The sequence below is a fragment of the Mustela nigripes genome, chromosome 13 (assembly GCF_022355385.1).
Source record: "Mustela nigripes isolate SB6536 chromosome 13, MUSNIG.SB6536, whole genome shotgun sequence".
Lineage (NCBI taxonomy): Eukaryota > Metazoa > Chordata > Mammalia > Carnivora > Mustelidae > Mustela > Mustela nigripes.
The window spans coordinates 83,955,396-83,972,564 of NC_081569.1; the positions used below are offsets into that span (position 1 = coordinate 83,955,396).

Here is a 17,169-nt window from a genome sequence, read left to right on the forward strand (position 1 = left end):
GTATAATAGAATATTACTCAGCCATTAAAAAAAAATGAGATCTTGCCATCTGTGACATCATGGATGGACCTAGAGGGTATAATGCTAAGTGAAATGTCAGTCCAACAAAGACAAATTCTGTATTATTTCACTCATGTGTAGAATGTAAGAAACAGAACAAATGACCCAAGAAAAAAAATGGACAAAGAGAACTAGACTCTTAAATACAGAGGGAACACTGGAGGTTGCCAGAGGGGAAAAGGGTTGGGGGAATGGGTGAAATAGAGAACTGTTATTACAATGCACAAATCCAAAACTAATATGACACTATATATTAATTATGCATCAATGAAAAATTTCCAAACCCTATAAAAAATTAAATAAAATTTTTTAAAAAGCGAAAATAGTAAATTATATCTGTAATTTTTACCACAGTAAAAAACTTTCTATATATAGAGATGAAATAAACTATTAATGCTCAATACTTATTTCCTCAAAACTCTGTAATACATCCAACACTTAAAAATGTTACCACTTAACAATATAATTTTAATTAGAACTCAACCATTTAACAATTCTTAAATGGTGTTATCTTCTCCAAAATTAATTTTCTTATGATAACAACTTGTTAAACATTCATTTCAGAAACTTCTTAAGTAATTAAGAACACACCCTCATGACTGCTTTGAAAATAGTAAGAAATCCTACTTATTTGACATTTTTACAAAGGTCATAGGAATAAAATTTCAAGTACGATATAATTATCATTTTTAATATAGTGAAGTAAAAAAATACCCTGGCATAGTTTTCCTTAAAAAAAAAAAAAAAAAAAAAAGAAAGAACAAAACTGTTTTTTTTTTAAACAAAAAGCAATGTACTTTATTGTTCTTTTATGTTTATAATCCAAAATACTATCAATTTTTGACTCTGCTCTGGAGTTTAAAAGTTATATCCATGGAGCCATGGATTATCATGAAAATGATAATGATAAATGTGAGTCATGGCCAAGTTCTTAATGATTAAAATTATCCTTTAAAACAAGTTTTAATATTTTATTTATTTTTTAAATTTTATTTTATTTTTTTTTTTTTGCAAGGGAAAGAGAGTGTGTGTGCAAGTATGAGAATAAGAGCAGGGGAGGGGCAGAGAGAATCCCAAGCAGGCTCCACCCCTAGCACAGAGTGCCACACAAGGCTCAACCCTCATGACGTTGAGACTGATTTTGGCTTGAGCCAAAATCAAGCATTGGACACTTAACAGACTGAGACACCAGGTGGCCTTAAAATTATCTTTTTGCACTATACTTATAATTATCTCTAATTCAGGAATGGCTTATTTTCATAGAGATTTATAATGAGTTGATGGAAGAAAGTGCTTAATTGACATTTTAATGAAGTTTTCACTCCAATCCACCTCTTCACCATCTTATCAGTATTCATGGATCATTTTCTACTTCTAAAAACTGCAACAATGGGCGCCTGGGTGGCTCAGTGGGTTAAGCCGCTGCCTTCGGCTCAGGTCATGATCTCAGGGTCCTGGGATCAAGGCCTGCATCGGGCTCTCTGCTCGGCAGGGAGCCTGCTTCCCTCTCTCTCTCTGCCTGCATCTCTGTCTACTTGTGATCTCTCTCTGTCAAATAAATAAATAAAATCTTAAAAAAAATAAAAAAATAAAAACTATGCAACAAGAAATTCTATAGCAAACCAGTTACTGAATATACTTTCTTACATTTATCAATTATCTCCACCTTTACTTCTCATTCCAATCTAATTAGCATCCATACATTAGTTTTATCAACCATTACTCATTTAGTAGGCAAGTTCCAACAGTACTTTAAATTGTAAACAAAAGGCTTCAAGGATACTGAATCAGTCTTATCAAATATGTGAGAGGAGTTCTGAAATTCCTTTACAAAAGAGTGTGAGAATATGCTGTTTTTGTAGTTTATTAATATGGTATAAAGAGTCTGGTATCAGGCAAAAGAATATTAAATAAAATGACCAATGATATTAAGTTGGTTACATTTAGCAGTTTTGAATAAATTGAAGGAGGAGGAGAAAGAGAAGGTGAAGAAATACTGGACAAGGTTTTATTCTTAAAAATATTTCTCCCTAAGAAAACCAAACATGATTGAATACATATAACTGTACTCTGAGGTACCCCTACAATCACTAGAACGACTCTTAAATGCCAGTGCCACCTACAGAAAAATGATGGTGTAGGTTTAAAGCACAAGGGCCATCAAAACCATTCCACCACATCTCTTGTAAATTCTAGGGTAGTAAAATTCTTTTTTATTATTATGGTTTATCTTATCTGCTCTTAGTTTTAGTTAAAATTTATGATAAAGAATGTTATATTTTAAGTGCTTTATAATAATATAAACTTTTGCTCTCCCTCAATCAATATAACCATTATATCTATTTGTGTATGAAGAGACTTGAAATATAATTTCACCCATTTGAACATATGTAGAAGTTTTTCAGTTTGTCATATCCCCATTTTTTTAAAGGCAAATCCTTTAAGATAATAACTTTCAATATTATCATTAATGAAAACAGCATTAGCTCTACAACAATCTTGTTTCTGAAGATAGTATTAAATGAAGAGTGGAATACTCAGAAATAGTGCTTGATCAACTACTTACTATTTTATGTATTTATCTTCTTAATTGCAAGGATTTTAACTCAACATTTTTTCCTCAGCACTTACTTTTTTGGTCAAGGAGTCATCATTATCAGAAGGCATTCTTGTTGATACATGAAATATTACTTCTACTGTAGAGGTAGCAAAATATGGTGTGGTCAATCCAGTGCTTTTGTTTTTTTGTAGTCCTCCCATGAAACCACAATGGTTTGTAAGATTGACCTGGGAGCAATGACACATAATATTAATCAACTAAACAAAACACAAAAACTTACTACTGAAATAGACTCAAATTTCTCAATTTGCAAAAACGTGGAGACGAAAGTCTTTGGCATGTTATCAACCAATACTTGATCCAGAATTACTACTTGGAGATGTTCTGTTTACACTGGTACTTTGTAAGTATTTGTGGATCCATAATTAATAGGAGTTAATTAGGAAAGAAATCAACTGCTGTAGAGTATGCATCTTTTGTTAGGCTACTAGGTATTAATGCTAAATCATAAAGGCTATGGGAGGACCCCAAAGCCAGAGTAAAAAAATCAAGTGGCAAAAAACAAGACTGGAAATGATCTGGGGAAAAGTTAAAACAGTAATGTCACTTTGATAAGATGATTAATTAGATGTGTTATATTTATTCATCGAAACTGGCTTCTTAATTTTTAGTACCTATCAAACAGCTCAAAACAAAAATACAAATATGTAGAACTTAACTGCACTTCTAATGCATTAAAAAACTACAAATTAATCTTTGCAAAGATTTTTACACATTTTTTTCCCGATTATAAATAAAATACACACTAATATCAGGGTCAATACATCGGGTAATATTTCCTGACTTGTGCAATACCCAGAGCAACTTGTTTTCACTGTTGAAAATTAAAGAAAACATTAGAAAGCAAAAAGAAGCACAAAAGAAAAAAGAAACTTAAACATCACTTTATAACTCTCCACTCAGGAAATCACTTTATACATGTTTTTAAAAAATGAAGTCTGAAATACGGATGGACCTAAAGGGTACAATTAATGCAAGTACAATAAGTCAGTCAGAAAAAGACCAAAACCATTTGATTTCACTTACATGTGGAATTTAAAAAATAGAACAAATGAATGAAGAAGGAAAGAAACAAACAAAAAAGTATACTCTTAAACACAGGAAACTGGGGATTGGCAGAGGGAAGGAAGGTGGGGCTGTGGGTGAAATAAAGGGGATTGAGTACACTTATGATCAGCACTGAGTAATGTGTAGAACTGCTGAATCATTATAGTGTACACCTAAAAGTAATATAATACTGTATGTTAATTATACTCCAATTAAAAATTTAAAAATCTGAATAACCGATACAGTGAGAATTATAAAAACCAATTTTTGCACCATGTGAACTGAACATGTCTCAACTATCAATATCATCACAATGACTGAACATCTGAATAAGAAATTAGTTTTTATGTCATTACTATAAGATTGCCTCAACACTTATATTTTAAAATTTGACTCAGTGATATTCATATAATTAAAATTTCAAAAGTATACCAAAATTCTTCCTTCTATTTCTCTCATCTTTGGTGCTCAGTTCCCCTCCCAGAAAGCAATTTATCTCTCTTTTTAAAAAAGATTTTATGTATATATTAGAGAGAGAACACAAGTACGGGGAACAGAGGAAGAAGGAGAAGCAGACTCCCCAGTGAGCAGGGAGCCCGACGAGGGGCTCGATTTCAGGGTCCTGAGATCATGACCTGAGCCAAAGGCAGACACTTAACCGACTGAGCCACCCAATGCCCCTCTTTTCCTTTTTAAAGATTTATTTAAATTTTTTTTAAAAAATATTTATTTGTCAGAGAGAGAGAGAGTGAGCAAGCACAAGTAGGAGGAGCAGCAGGCAAAGGGAAAAGAACTGCTCCCCACTGAGCAAAGAGTCTGAATTGATCCCAGAACCCTGCGATCATGACGTGAGTAAAAGACAGACACTCAACTGAATGAAACCCTCAGGCATTCCAAGATTTATTTATTTTGGAGATAAAGAGAGAGAATGCACAAGTGGGAAGAGGGAAAATGGGAGAGGGAGAGAAAGAATCCTTAAGTAGACCCCACTTGAGGACCCCCCACTGAATGTAGGGCCCAATGTGGAGCTCAGTCCCAGGGCTCTGAGATCATGACCTGAGCTAAAATCAAGACCAGCTGCTTAACTGAGCCACCCAGGTGCCTCCAGAAAGCAATTTCTTAAATATCCTTTCAAAAATGTTCTCTGTATATATAATTAAATTCCTACATGTATGTGTATACACACAGAGCAACACATACAGTGTTTCCCACCATCCTTTTTTGCATTTAAAATACCTTGAAGAGTATTCATTAGTATGAAAAGAGCTTCCTTATTCTGTTTTCATTGCTTCACAGAAGTTCATTTTCTTGATGTACAATAATTAACTAGTTCCCTACTTAAAGGGTATTTAGGTTGCTTGCAATCTTTTGTTAATATGTCAATGATGAAGTGAATAACACAGAATACATGTCATGTTGCATTTGTGAAAGTAGATCTACAGGATAGTTAAAAATGGAACTATAAGTCAATGGGCATGTAAACTTCTAATTTTAAAACTCACTAAAATGTCTATAGATGGCATCAACAGCGTATAAGAAAACTTGTTCCCCTCATGGCCTCACAAATATATTATCAAACTTTATGATCTTTTCAAATATGATAGGTGAAAAATAGTATCAAAGGGCAAACCTTTTGCTTTCTTTTAGAGAAAAGGTTATTTTCAGATCAGTTCTCTGATCATGTAATGGAGAAAAGGTCTCATTCTAGAGTTCCTTTGCTCCAAACGTTTATACAGTACTCAATAATCTCCATTTTTTAAATTCCATTTTTTAACTGGAGATAACTGTAGGTTAATAAGAAGTTTTTAAAAATAATAAAAAGGCAGTCCTATGTACTCTATAACCAGATTACCCCAAATGCAAAACTATATTAAAACCAGGATACTGGATGGGGTTCAGTGGGTTGGGTGTCCAAGTCTTGATATCAGCTCAGGTCATGATCTCATGGTCATGAGACTGAGTCTCAGCATGAAGCGTGCTTGAGATTCTCTCCCTCTTCCTCTGTCTCCCTGCCCCCTGCTTATACTCTCTCTCTCAAAAGCAGGAAACAAAACAAAAACACCACAGGATACCGGCATTAACATGACTGAGAAACAGAACATTTCAACGGCCATAAGGATCCCCCATGTTACCCTGTTACATGAGCCACACCCACTTCCCTCTTATACTACCTCCTCAAACCCTGACAATGAGTAATCTGTTTTTTACTACTAAATGGGTCATTTCAAGAATGTTGTATAAATAGACCTGATCTGTGACCCAGTAGGTGATCTATTCTAGAGAATGTTCCACATGCACCAGAGGCGAGTGTGTATTCTGTTGCTTTAGGATGGAATGTTCCAAATATACATGTGAAGTCCACTTGGTCCAGTCTGTCATTCAAAGCCCTTATTTCCTTGTGGATCTTCTGCTTAGCCAGTCTTTCCATTGCAGTGAGGGGGTAAAGTCCCCTATTATTGCATTACTGTTGATGTGTTTCATTGATTTTATTAATTGGCTTATATATTTTACTGCTCCCATGCATAAATATTTACAATTGTTAGATCTTCTTGCATAGATTCTAACTTATGACATAGTGTCCTTCCTCAACTCTTTATTACAGTCTTTGGTTTAAAATCTAATTTGTCTGATATAAGGATTGCTACCCCAGCTTTCTTTTGATATCCCCTGGCATGATAAATGGTTTCCTACCCTACCCTCTCACTTCAACTCTGGAGGTGTATTTGGGTCTAAAATGAGTCTCTTGCAGACAGAAAATCCATGGGTCTTGCTTTTTTATTCAATCTGATACCCTGTGTTTTTTGACTGGAGCAGTTAGCCCATTTACATTCAGAGTAACTATTGAAAGATAAGAATTTAGTAACATTGTATTACCTGCAGAGTAACTGTTAATATTGTTTCTGTTCCTTTCAGGACTATGATACTTTGGGGCTCTCTCTTTGCTTTGAGGATCCCTTTTAAAATTTCTTGCAGGGCTGGTTTGGTGATCACAAATTTTCTTTAAGTTTCTGCTGTCGTGGAAGCTTTTTATCACTATTATTTCGAAATACATCCTAGCTGAATATAAGTATTCTTGGTTGCATATTCTTCTCATTCAGCACCCTGAATATATTATGCCAGTTCTTTCTGGCCTGCCAGGTCTCTGTAGATAGGTTTGCTGCCATTCTAAAGTTTCTATCCTTGTAGGTTACAGACCTCTTGTTCTGAGCTGCATTCAGGATTTTCTCTTTGTCTCTGAGATTTGCAAGTTTCACTATTACATGTCAGGGCGTTGACCTGTTTTTACTGATTTCTGAGAGGAATCCTCTGTGCCTCCTAGACTTGAATGCCCATTTCCTTTCCCAGAACAGGTAAGTTCTCTGCTATAATTTGCTCCAATATACCTTCTGCCCCCATCTCTCCAAATTATTCTAATATTATTCTGCTTTATAGTATCACTTATCTCTCTAATTCTCCCTTTGTGATCCAAGAGTTATCTTTTTTCAGCTTCTTTATTCTCCATCATTTTGTCTTGTATATCACTAATTCTCTCTTTTGCCTCCTTTATCCTAGTAGTTAGAGCTTCCATTTTTTATTGCATCTCATTAATAGCCTTTTTTATTTCAACTTGGTTTTTAGTTTTTTTACTTCTCTAGAAAGGGATTCTCTGCTGTCATCTATGCTTCTTTCGAACCCAGCTAGTATCTTTATAATCATTATTCTGAACTCAAATTCCAACATCTTACTTATGTTCATACTGATTAGGTTCCTGGCAGTCAGTACTGCCTCTTGTTCTCTTCTCTGAGGTGAGTTTTTCCATTTTGTCATTCTTACAAAAAGTGGTCACTTTTCTATTCATAGAACTACAGCTATTTTTTTTTCTCCTTAGATCTCTGGCTGAGTTCACAGGTGTTTAGAATCATTTGAAAGCTAGCTAGCTGAATTCTTGGGACCAGATGAAATTCAGATCTCCTATTCCACCACCATTTTGGATCAATCCTCCTCTTAACCAGTATCAAAAGACTCGGATCATTCCCTACATATTTTCAGACCACACTAAAGAATGAATGGTTCACCCAGGAAATTAAAGAAGAATTTTAAAAATTCACAAAAACTAATGAAAATGAGAAGACAACTCTTCAAAATCTTTGGGATGTAGCAAAGGTGGCCTTAAGAGGGAAGTATATAGCAATACAAACCTTTCTCAGGAAATAAAAAAGTTCTCAAATATACAACCTAAACTTATACCTAAAGGGGCTAGAGAAAGAACAGCAAATAAAGCCTAAACCCAAAAGAATAGAACAGATCAATGAAACTAGGAGCTGGTTCTGTGAAAAAATTAGTAAGATTGATAATCCCCTGGCCAGACTTATCAAAAAGAAAAGAGAGGGGCTCCTGGGTGGCTCAGTGGGTTAAGCCACTGCCTTCAGCTCAGGTCATGATCTCAGGGTCCTGGGATCGAGTCCCACATCGGGCTCTCTGCTTGGCAGGGAGCCTGCTTCCCTCTCTCTCTCTCTGCCTACTTGTGATCTCTGTCTGTCAAATAAATAAATGGATAAAATCTTAAAAAAAAAAAAAAGAAAAGAAAAGAGAAAGGATCCAGATAAATAAAATCATGAATGAAAGAGGAGCTATCACAACTAACACCAAAGAAATACAAACAATTATAAGAACATACTATGGGCAATATATGACAACAAATTAGGCAATCTGGATGAAATGCATTCTTAGAGATATATAAACTACCAAAACTGAAACAGAAAGAAACAGAAAACCTGAAGAGACACATAACCAGCAAGGAAATTGAAGCAATAATTAAAAATCTCCAAACAAACAAGAGCCCAGGGCCAGATGGCTTCCCAGGGGAATTCTACCAAACATTTGAAGAAGAATTAATACCTAGTCTTTTGAAGCTTTTTAAAAAAATAGAAATGGAATAAAAACTTCCAAACTCTTTCTATGAAACCAGCAGTACCTCAATCCCAAAACCAGACAGAGACCCCACCAAAAAGAATTACAGACCAATATCTCTGATGAACAAAGACGAAAAAATTCTCACCAAGATACTAGCCAATAAGGTCCAATAGTACATTAAGAGGATTATACATCATGATCAAGTGGGATTTATTCTTGGGCTGCAAATGTGGTTCAACACCTGCAAATCAATGTGATATACCACATAAATGAAAGAAAGAACAAGAACCATAGGATCATCTCAATAGATGCAGAAAAAGCATTTGACAAAGTACAGCATCCTTTCTTGACTAAAACTCTTCACAGTGTAGAGGCAGAGGGAACATACCTGAATATCATAAAAGCCATATATGAAAAGCCCTTACTAAGTATCATTTCAATGGGGAAAAACTCATAGATTTTCCCCTAAGGTCAGGAACACGGCAGGTATGTCCACATCACCACTGCTGTACGTAGTACTAGAAGTCCTAGCCTCAGCAATCAGATAACAAAAAGAAATAAAAGGCATCTGAATTGGCAAAGAAGAAGTTAAACTCTCACTCTTTCCAGAACACATAATATTCTATGTGGAAAACCCAAAAGACTCCACCCCAAATTGCCAGAACTCATACAGGAATTCAGCAAAGTGGCAGATAAAATCAATGCACAGAAATCAATTGCACTCTTATATACTAACAAAGATCCCATTTACAATTGTACCTAAGGAGTTGAACCCATTTACAACTGCACCTAAGGAGTTGATCCCATTTACAATTGCACCCAAAACTATAAGATACCTAGGAATAAACCTAACCAAAGATGTAAAGGATGTGTACTCAGAAAACTATAGAACATTCATGAAAGAAGTTGAGGAAGACATAAAAACAAGGAAAAACGTTCCATGTTCATGGACTGGAAGGACAAATATTGCTAAAATGTCTATGCCACCTAGAACAATCTATACATTCAATGCAATTCCTATCAAAATACCATCATCTTTTTTTCACAGAGCTAGAACAAATAATCCTAAAATTTATATAGAACCAGAAAAGACCCCAAATAGCCAAAGGAATGTTGAAAAAGAAACCAAAGCTGATGGCATCACAATTCTGGACTTCAAGCTCTATTACAAAGCTGTAATCATCAAGACAATATGGTAGTGGCACAAAAACAGACACATAGATCAATGGAACACAACAGAGAACCCCAAAATGGACCCTCAACAATATGGCCAACTAATCTTCAACAAAGCAGGAAGGAATATCCAATGGAAAAAAGACAGTGTCCTCGACAAATGGTGTAAGGAAAACTGGACACCCACATGCAGGAGGATGAAACTGGACCATTTCCTTAAACACAAAAAATATACTCAAAATGGATAAAAGACCTAAATGTGAGACAGGAATCCATCAAAATCCTAGAAGAGAACACAGGCAGCAACTTGACCTGGCCACAGCAACTTCTTATTATACATGTCTCCAAAGGCAAGGACAATAAAGGTAAATCTAACTACTGGAACTTCTTCAAGATAAAAAGCTTTTGCACACCAAAGCAAACAGTTGACAAAACCAAAAGACAACCAACAGAATCGGAGAATATATTTGCAAATGACGTATCAGATAATGGGTTAGTATCCGAAGTCTAGAGAGAACTTATCAAACTCAACACCCAAAGAACTAATACTCCAATCAAGAAATGGGCAGAAGACATGAACTTCTTCTTCATGTCTTCTTCATGTCAGTGAAGACATGAACAGACATTTCTCCAAAGACATACAAATGGCTAAGAGACACATGAAAAAATGCTCAACATCACTCTGCATCAGGGAAATACTAATCAAAACCACAATGAGATACCACCTCACACCAGTGAGAATGGCTAAAATTAACAGGTCAGGAAATGACAGATGTTGGTTGGAATGTACAGAGAGGAGAACCCTCCTACACTATTGGTAGGAATGCAAGCTGGTGCAGTCACTCTGGAAAACAGTATGGAGGTTCCTCAAAAAGTTGAAAATAGAGCTACCCTATGACCCAGCAATCACACTACTGGGTGTTTATCCCAAATATACAAATGTAGTGATCCAAAAGGGCACCTGAACCCTTATATTTATAGTTTCAATGTCCACAAAACCCAAGCTATGGAAAGAGCCCAGATGTCCATCGACAGATGAATGGATAAAGAAGATATGATATGCATACACACACACACACACACACACACACACACACACACAGGACTATTACATAGCAATCAAAGATGAAATCTTGCCATTTGCAATGACAGAACTAGAGGGTATTATGCTAAGTGAAGTAAGTCCATCAGAGAAAGACAATTATCATATGATCTCACTGATATGTGTAATTTAAGAAATAAGGCAGAGGATCATAGGGGAACAGTGGAAAAAATGAAACAAGATGAAACCAGGAAGGGAGACAAACCATAAATGATTCTTAATCATAGGAAACAAACTGAAGATTAATGGAGGGGAGGGGGGTAGCGCAATGGGGTAGCTGGGTGATGGACATTAAGGAGGGCATGTAAGGTAATGAACACTGGGAATTACATAAGACAGATAAATCCAGGCCTGTACCTCTAAAACCAATAATATATTATATGTTAATTAACTGAATTTAAATTCTAAAATGTTAGAAGAATGTTATATAAATAGAATTATATACTATGTAACTTTGCCAAGAATTTGGAGATTCTCCCATTATCTTTCTGCTAATGATTTCACATTTTTTCTCACTGTAATTAGAGAACATACTGAATGATTTCAACGCTTTTAAGTTTGCTGCAGTGTTTTTTATGGTCTAATATGTCTATCTTGGTATATGGTCCATGGACACTTGAAAAGAATATGTATTGCAATGATGTTGGGTAAAGTGTTCTATAAATGTTGCTTGATGGTATTGTTGAGTTCTTCTATATACTTGCTGATTTTCTGCCTGGCTCTTCTTTTAGTTGTTGAGAAAGAGGTGAAGTCTCTATCCATAACTATGGATTTGTCTATTTCATTTTTTAGTTCTATCAGTTTTGTTTCATATATTTTTCAGTTGTGTTATTTGCTGAGCACATACTATGTCTTCTTGGACTGCCATTTTATAATATCACCATCTCTAGAAATTCTCTCTGCTCTGAAGTCTCCCTTAGCTAATACTAATGTAACCACTATAGCTTTCCTTTGATTAATGCTTACATGATAGAACTCTGACATCCTTTTAGTTTTTTCTTTAAAGAGTTGTTTATTTGAGAGAGAGAAAAGGGAGGGACAGAGGGAGAGACAACATGCAGGGGATGGGCAGAAGGAGAGAGAGAGAATCTCAAGCAGACTCCGCACTGATCATGGAGCCTGATGGAGGGCTCAATCTCACAACCCTGAAATCATGACCCAAGCTGAAATAAAGAGTTGGATGCTTAACTAACTGGGCTACCTAGGCACCCTATCCATCCTTTTACTCTCTACCAGCCTATATTAAAATATTTGAAGTGAATATAATTTACATAGCACAGAGGAGGGGTCTTATCTTTTAATGCACTCTGATAATTTTTAATTGGTATTTTTAGACCACTTATATTTAATGTAATTACTGATATGTTAGGGCTTAAGCCTGCTGTTTTACTGTTTCCTGTTTATTTTCTGTTTTTCATTTCTTTATTTTACCTGCCTCCTGTCGATTACTTAAACATTTTCTAGAATTCCATTTTTATTTATCATTCTTTGAATGTATTTTTTGATTTATTTTTAAGTGGTTGCTCTTGGTATTAGACTATATATACATAACTTATCACAGTCTACCAATGTCACTTCACCAATTTGAGTGAACTAACAAACCCTGCCTCAGTTTATGCCCCTGTATGCTTAATTGTTTGTAATATAATTGTCATGAATATTTTCATGGCATTACACTTAGAAACACATCAGAAATAATTTTTGCACCATCAAACATAATTAAGAAAACCCAAGAGAAAAAGTAATGCCTAATGTATTTACCCATATTTTTTCTTGTCAAACTTTTTCTTTCTAATGTTACAAGTTTCTTTCTATTGCTTTCTTTCTGTTAATATAACTTTGTTTAGTTGTTCTTTTAGGGTAGGTCTGCCAGCAACAGGTTCTCTAAGTTTTCCTTCATCTGAGAATGTTTGGCTTCATTCCTTCACTAGCTAATATGAGCCTGGTTGAGAATTTTTCTCTCAGCAGTTGAAAAATAGTTACTCTCTATGGCTATTATAGCTTGTTTCTTGTGGTTTGGTTTTGTTTTTTGCTCAGCTTGGAACTCAATGTGGGGCTTGAACTCACAACCCTGAGATGAAGGCCTGAACTGAAGATCTGAGCCAAGACCAAGAGATGGACGCTTAACTGACTGTGCCACCCAGTCATCCCTGACTTCTATAGTTCCTGATAAGAAATTCCCTATTATTCTAATTACTTTCTCCTTATAGATAAAAAAACAACTTCTCCCCAGATGCTTTTAAGTTTTGAGATTTCTTATTTAATTATGATGTGTCTTGTATGGATTTCTTTCAATTTATCTTATTTGAGTTTCACACAGCTTCTCTAATCTGTAGCTTTATTCACTTTATTTCTCTTGCCAATTTGGGAAATTTTCAACATTATTTCTTCAAGTAATTTTCAGACCCAACCTATTCTCTCTTTTTTGGACTCACATAACAGGAATGTTAAATCTTTTGTCATAGCCCCATAGGTCTCTGATGCTCTGTTGATTGTACTTAAGCCTTTTCTCCCTCTGCTAGTTACATTTTTTATTGTTCTTTCTTCCAGTTTATTGATTCTTCTGTACCCCCATCTCTACCTAACTCTGTTGCTGGCATATCTACTGATTTTATTTCAGTAGTTAAATTTTCAGATTTTCTGTTTTTCATTTATTTCAACTGTATTCCTAATTGCTAGTCAAAGTATGTCTATTATGGTTACCTCAAAATCTTTGTCATCTGGTGTTACTATGTATTTTCTTCTTTTCATCCAGTTTGAGACCTTGCTGGGTCTTGGTATGATAGTTGATCAATGCTTGGGCATTTTTATATCATAAGACTATGAATCTTATTTAAGACTTGTTTCAGCTGGCTGTTTCGTGACACAGCTCTCTCAAAATAGCAAGGTGGTTACTGCTTCACCATAGGCAGGTGGACAACTGCATAGGGGAGCGCCTCATTACTTTTAGGTGGGATTAGGAGTTCTGGTTTCCTATGTGGTGTCCACTGAGGAAACATTAGTCATTACTGGTAGGGTTAGTCTTATTACTGCTGGGTGATGGTAAAAGGCCTACTTCTCCAAGTAGGCTTCCTCTCATCTATCCTGGTGGGGAGGAAGAGCACCTCATATGCTGGGTAGGGAGAGAATTCCAGGATCCTCAAGTAGTCATCACTGACATTGTGGGGGGGGGTGTGGGGAGGGACATGATCAGCTGACAGAGATAAAAATATTGGTTTTCTGGTTGGCCTTCTCTACTCGTGTGGTGTTGGGATTCCCTCATTGCAGTGTTATGATGGTGATAGGCTAGGCTCCCTAACTGACCTGTGTTGTCAGGCATGGGGATGGGAGTCATAGTATTTTCTTCCGTGTTTGGTTGGAACAGTAGAGCAGAGCAGTTACTGTCTAAATGTTTTTTGTCTTTCTAGGTTGCTCCTTTCCTGGGCTTTTGCCTAGAAAAAGAGGACTTTTGTTGGGGTTCTTTTGGTCAGTGCTTGTTGATGTTTCTAGATTCCTATTTCAGATCCAATTTGGAGATACAGGAGACAAAGAGAAAACCTTGAGAACCCATCATCATGTCATTCCACGGTCCTAAGTTGGTTGTCTTCCTCTTCACCTTCAGGAGTCTTTTTATGTTTGTTTATATATAATGTCTAGAGTTTTTGTTGTACTTAAGTGTGACAAATAAGGAGATTATGTCTCTTTGATCTTCATAGAAATGAAATTTCCCACTGTACAACTTAATGGGTATCAGTATATTTACAGATATGTGCAATCATTACCACAGTCAATTTTAGAACATTTTCATCAAAAAGAAACCCTGTACCCTTTAGCTATCTCCCTATCACATGTCTTTGTGACTGGTTTCTTTCATCTAACATAATATTTTCTAGGTATATCTACACTGGACCATGTCAATAATTCATTCCTTTTCATGGACAAATAATATTCCATTATATGAATATCATATTTTATCCATTCATCCATTGATGGTCATTTGCGTTGCTTCCACTTTTTGGCTATTATGAATAATGTTCCTATAAACATCCATGTACAGGTTTTTGTCTGGATATATCATTTCATTTCTCTTGGGTATCTATCTACCTAAGAGTGGAATTTCTGATCATACAGTAATTCAGTGTTTACTATTTGATGAACTGCCAGATCATTTTCCATAGCAGTTATACCATTCCACATTCCTATTAGCAGTGTAACATGGTTCAGATTGTACCAAATCCTAGCCTACAACTATTATTATCTTACTTTTTGATTTTAGTCAAGGAAGTAGTACCTTTTTGTGGTTTTGATTTGCATTTCTCTGATAATGATGTCAATTATCTTTTCATGAGCTAATTGGTTATTTGCATATCTTATTAAGAAAAATGTTCCTTCAGATCTTAATTTTTTAACTCCGTTGTTTTCTAATTGTTGATTTTTTAAAATCAGTTGTTTTCTAATTATTGGTTTGTATGAGTTCTTTGTATATTTTAGATTCAAGTCCCTTATCACATATATGATTTGCAATTATTTTTCCAATTCGGTAGACCGTCTTCTCACTTTATTTACAGTCTCATTTGAAGCACCAAAGTTTAAAGAAAGTCTAATGAAATCCTATTTATTTATTTACTTATTTTAAAGATTTTATTTATTTATTTGAGGGAGACAGTGTGTGAGTGGGTAGGGTAAGAAAGGGAGGGACAGGGAGAAAGAATCTGAAGCAGATTTCACGACTGAGTGGGGAGCCCAACATGGGGCTTGTTCTCAAGCCCCTGAGATATGACCTGAGCTGAAACCAAAAGCTGGACACTTAATCAACAGAGCCATCCAGGTGCCCTGAAATCCAATTTATTTATTTTTTCCTTTGCTGTTCAAGTTTTTAGTGTTAAATGTAAGAATCCCTTTTATGTATTAACTATAGCTCCATAAAGCTAGGGGGGGGGGGAAATCTTAGCAAAATCCAAGGTTATGAAAATTTACCTCCTATTGTCTTAAAAGTGTTTTATACTTTTGGCTCTTACAATTAGGTTCTTGATTTATTTTGAGTTAATTTTTGTATATATATATATACATGGTGTGTATACACACACACACACACATATACATGTATATATATATGGTGTGTGTGAGGGAAGAGTTCGACTTCATTCTTTTGCATGTGGCTATTCAGTTGTTCTGGCACCATTTATTGAAGACTATTCTTTCTCCACTGGATAGTTTTGGTACTTGTCAAAAACCAGATGACCACAGATGTATAGATTTATTTCTAGAATCTCAATTCTATTCCATTGAGCAATACATCTATCCTTGGTACAAGTGCCATACTGTTTGATTATTATTTTGTACTGTTTTGAAATATGGAAGTGTGTGTACTCCCACTTTGTTCTTTTTTCAAATGTCTCTTGCTTTTACTAATACTTTTCTGTGTTTTTTTTTAATAGAAAATCTATTTATAATTTTTACTTACAGTTTCCAAAGCACTTTCACATGCCTCATCTCAACTGAGATTCACATCATATTTGTTACATAAAGTATATTACACTTGACAAACAAGCAAACAGGAACAAACACCCCAAGTAATTCGCTTAAAGAGAAATACCATGTAAGATAAGCCATTAAAAACATATACTGAGGGGCGCCTGGGTGGCTCAGTGGGTTAAGCCGCTGCCTTCGGCTCAGGTCATGATCTCAGGGTCCTGGGATCGAGTCCCGCATCAGGCTCTCTGCTCGGCGGGGAACCTGCTTCCCTCTCTCTCTCTGCCTGCCTCTCCATCTACTTGTGATTTCTCTCTGTCAAATAAATAAATAAAATCTTTAAAAACATATACTGAATAATAAAGACTTACGTACTGAACACTGTACAAGGCACTTGGATGTCTTTTAAAATGAAAGTGAGATAAAGTACCTGCCCTCTAGGAGGGGCTGATAGTCTAGTGCAGTGGTCTTCAACAATTTTGCTCATGCACTCTCTACAAGAATTTTTTAAAACTATGTATTAAATTGACAACTATATGAAAAATTTCATCACAAGTTTAAACTGTTGCAAAAGAAATAATTTCCAGTGTATTGTATGTTACATGTAGTTGTCCTTTAAATATATTTTCATCAAATTGTAGAGCTACAGATTTGGCTGATACAATATAGAAAAAATGCCTGCTATTAACTTAATGACAAATCAATCAGCTATCATCAAATTCACTTTCTGTTATAAAATGTCTGACACTTTATGTGTCAATTTAACTGAACATATTAATGCAAATCTTCATGACAAATACCTCTCTTCTGCGTTACAACTCTA

At 35.4% G+C, this 17,169-nt stretch overlaps 1 protein-coding gene across 6 annotated transcripts in view; it reads right to left on the reverse strand.

The window, feature by feature from the left end:
- RALGAPA1 (Ral GTPase activating protein catalytic subunit alpha 1) overlaps positions 1–17,169 on the reverse strand; it is a 246,928-nt gene that overhangs the window by 50,443 nt on the left and 179,316 nt on the right. For all 6 annotated transcript variants that reach the window (XM_059373090.1, XM_059373085.1, XM_059373089.1 and 3 more), the window contains one exon: positions 2,692–2,847. In XM_059373090.1, coding sequence (XP_059229073.1) covers positions 2,692–2,847 — 156 coding nt within the window. The remainder of the gene's footprint in view (positions 1–2,691; positions 2,848–17,169) is intronic.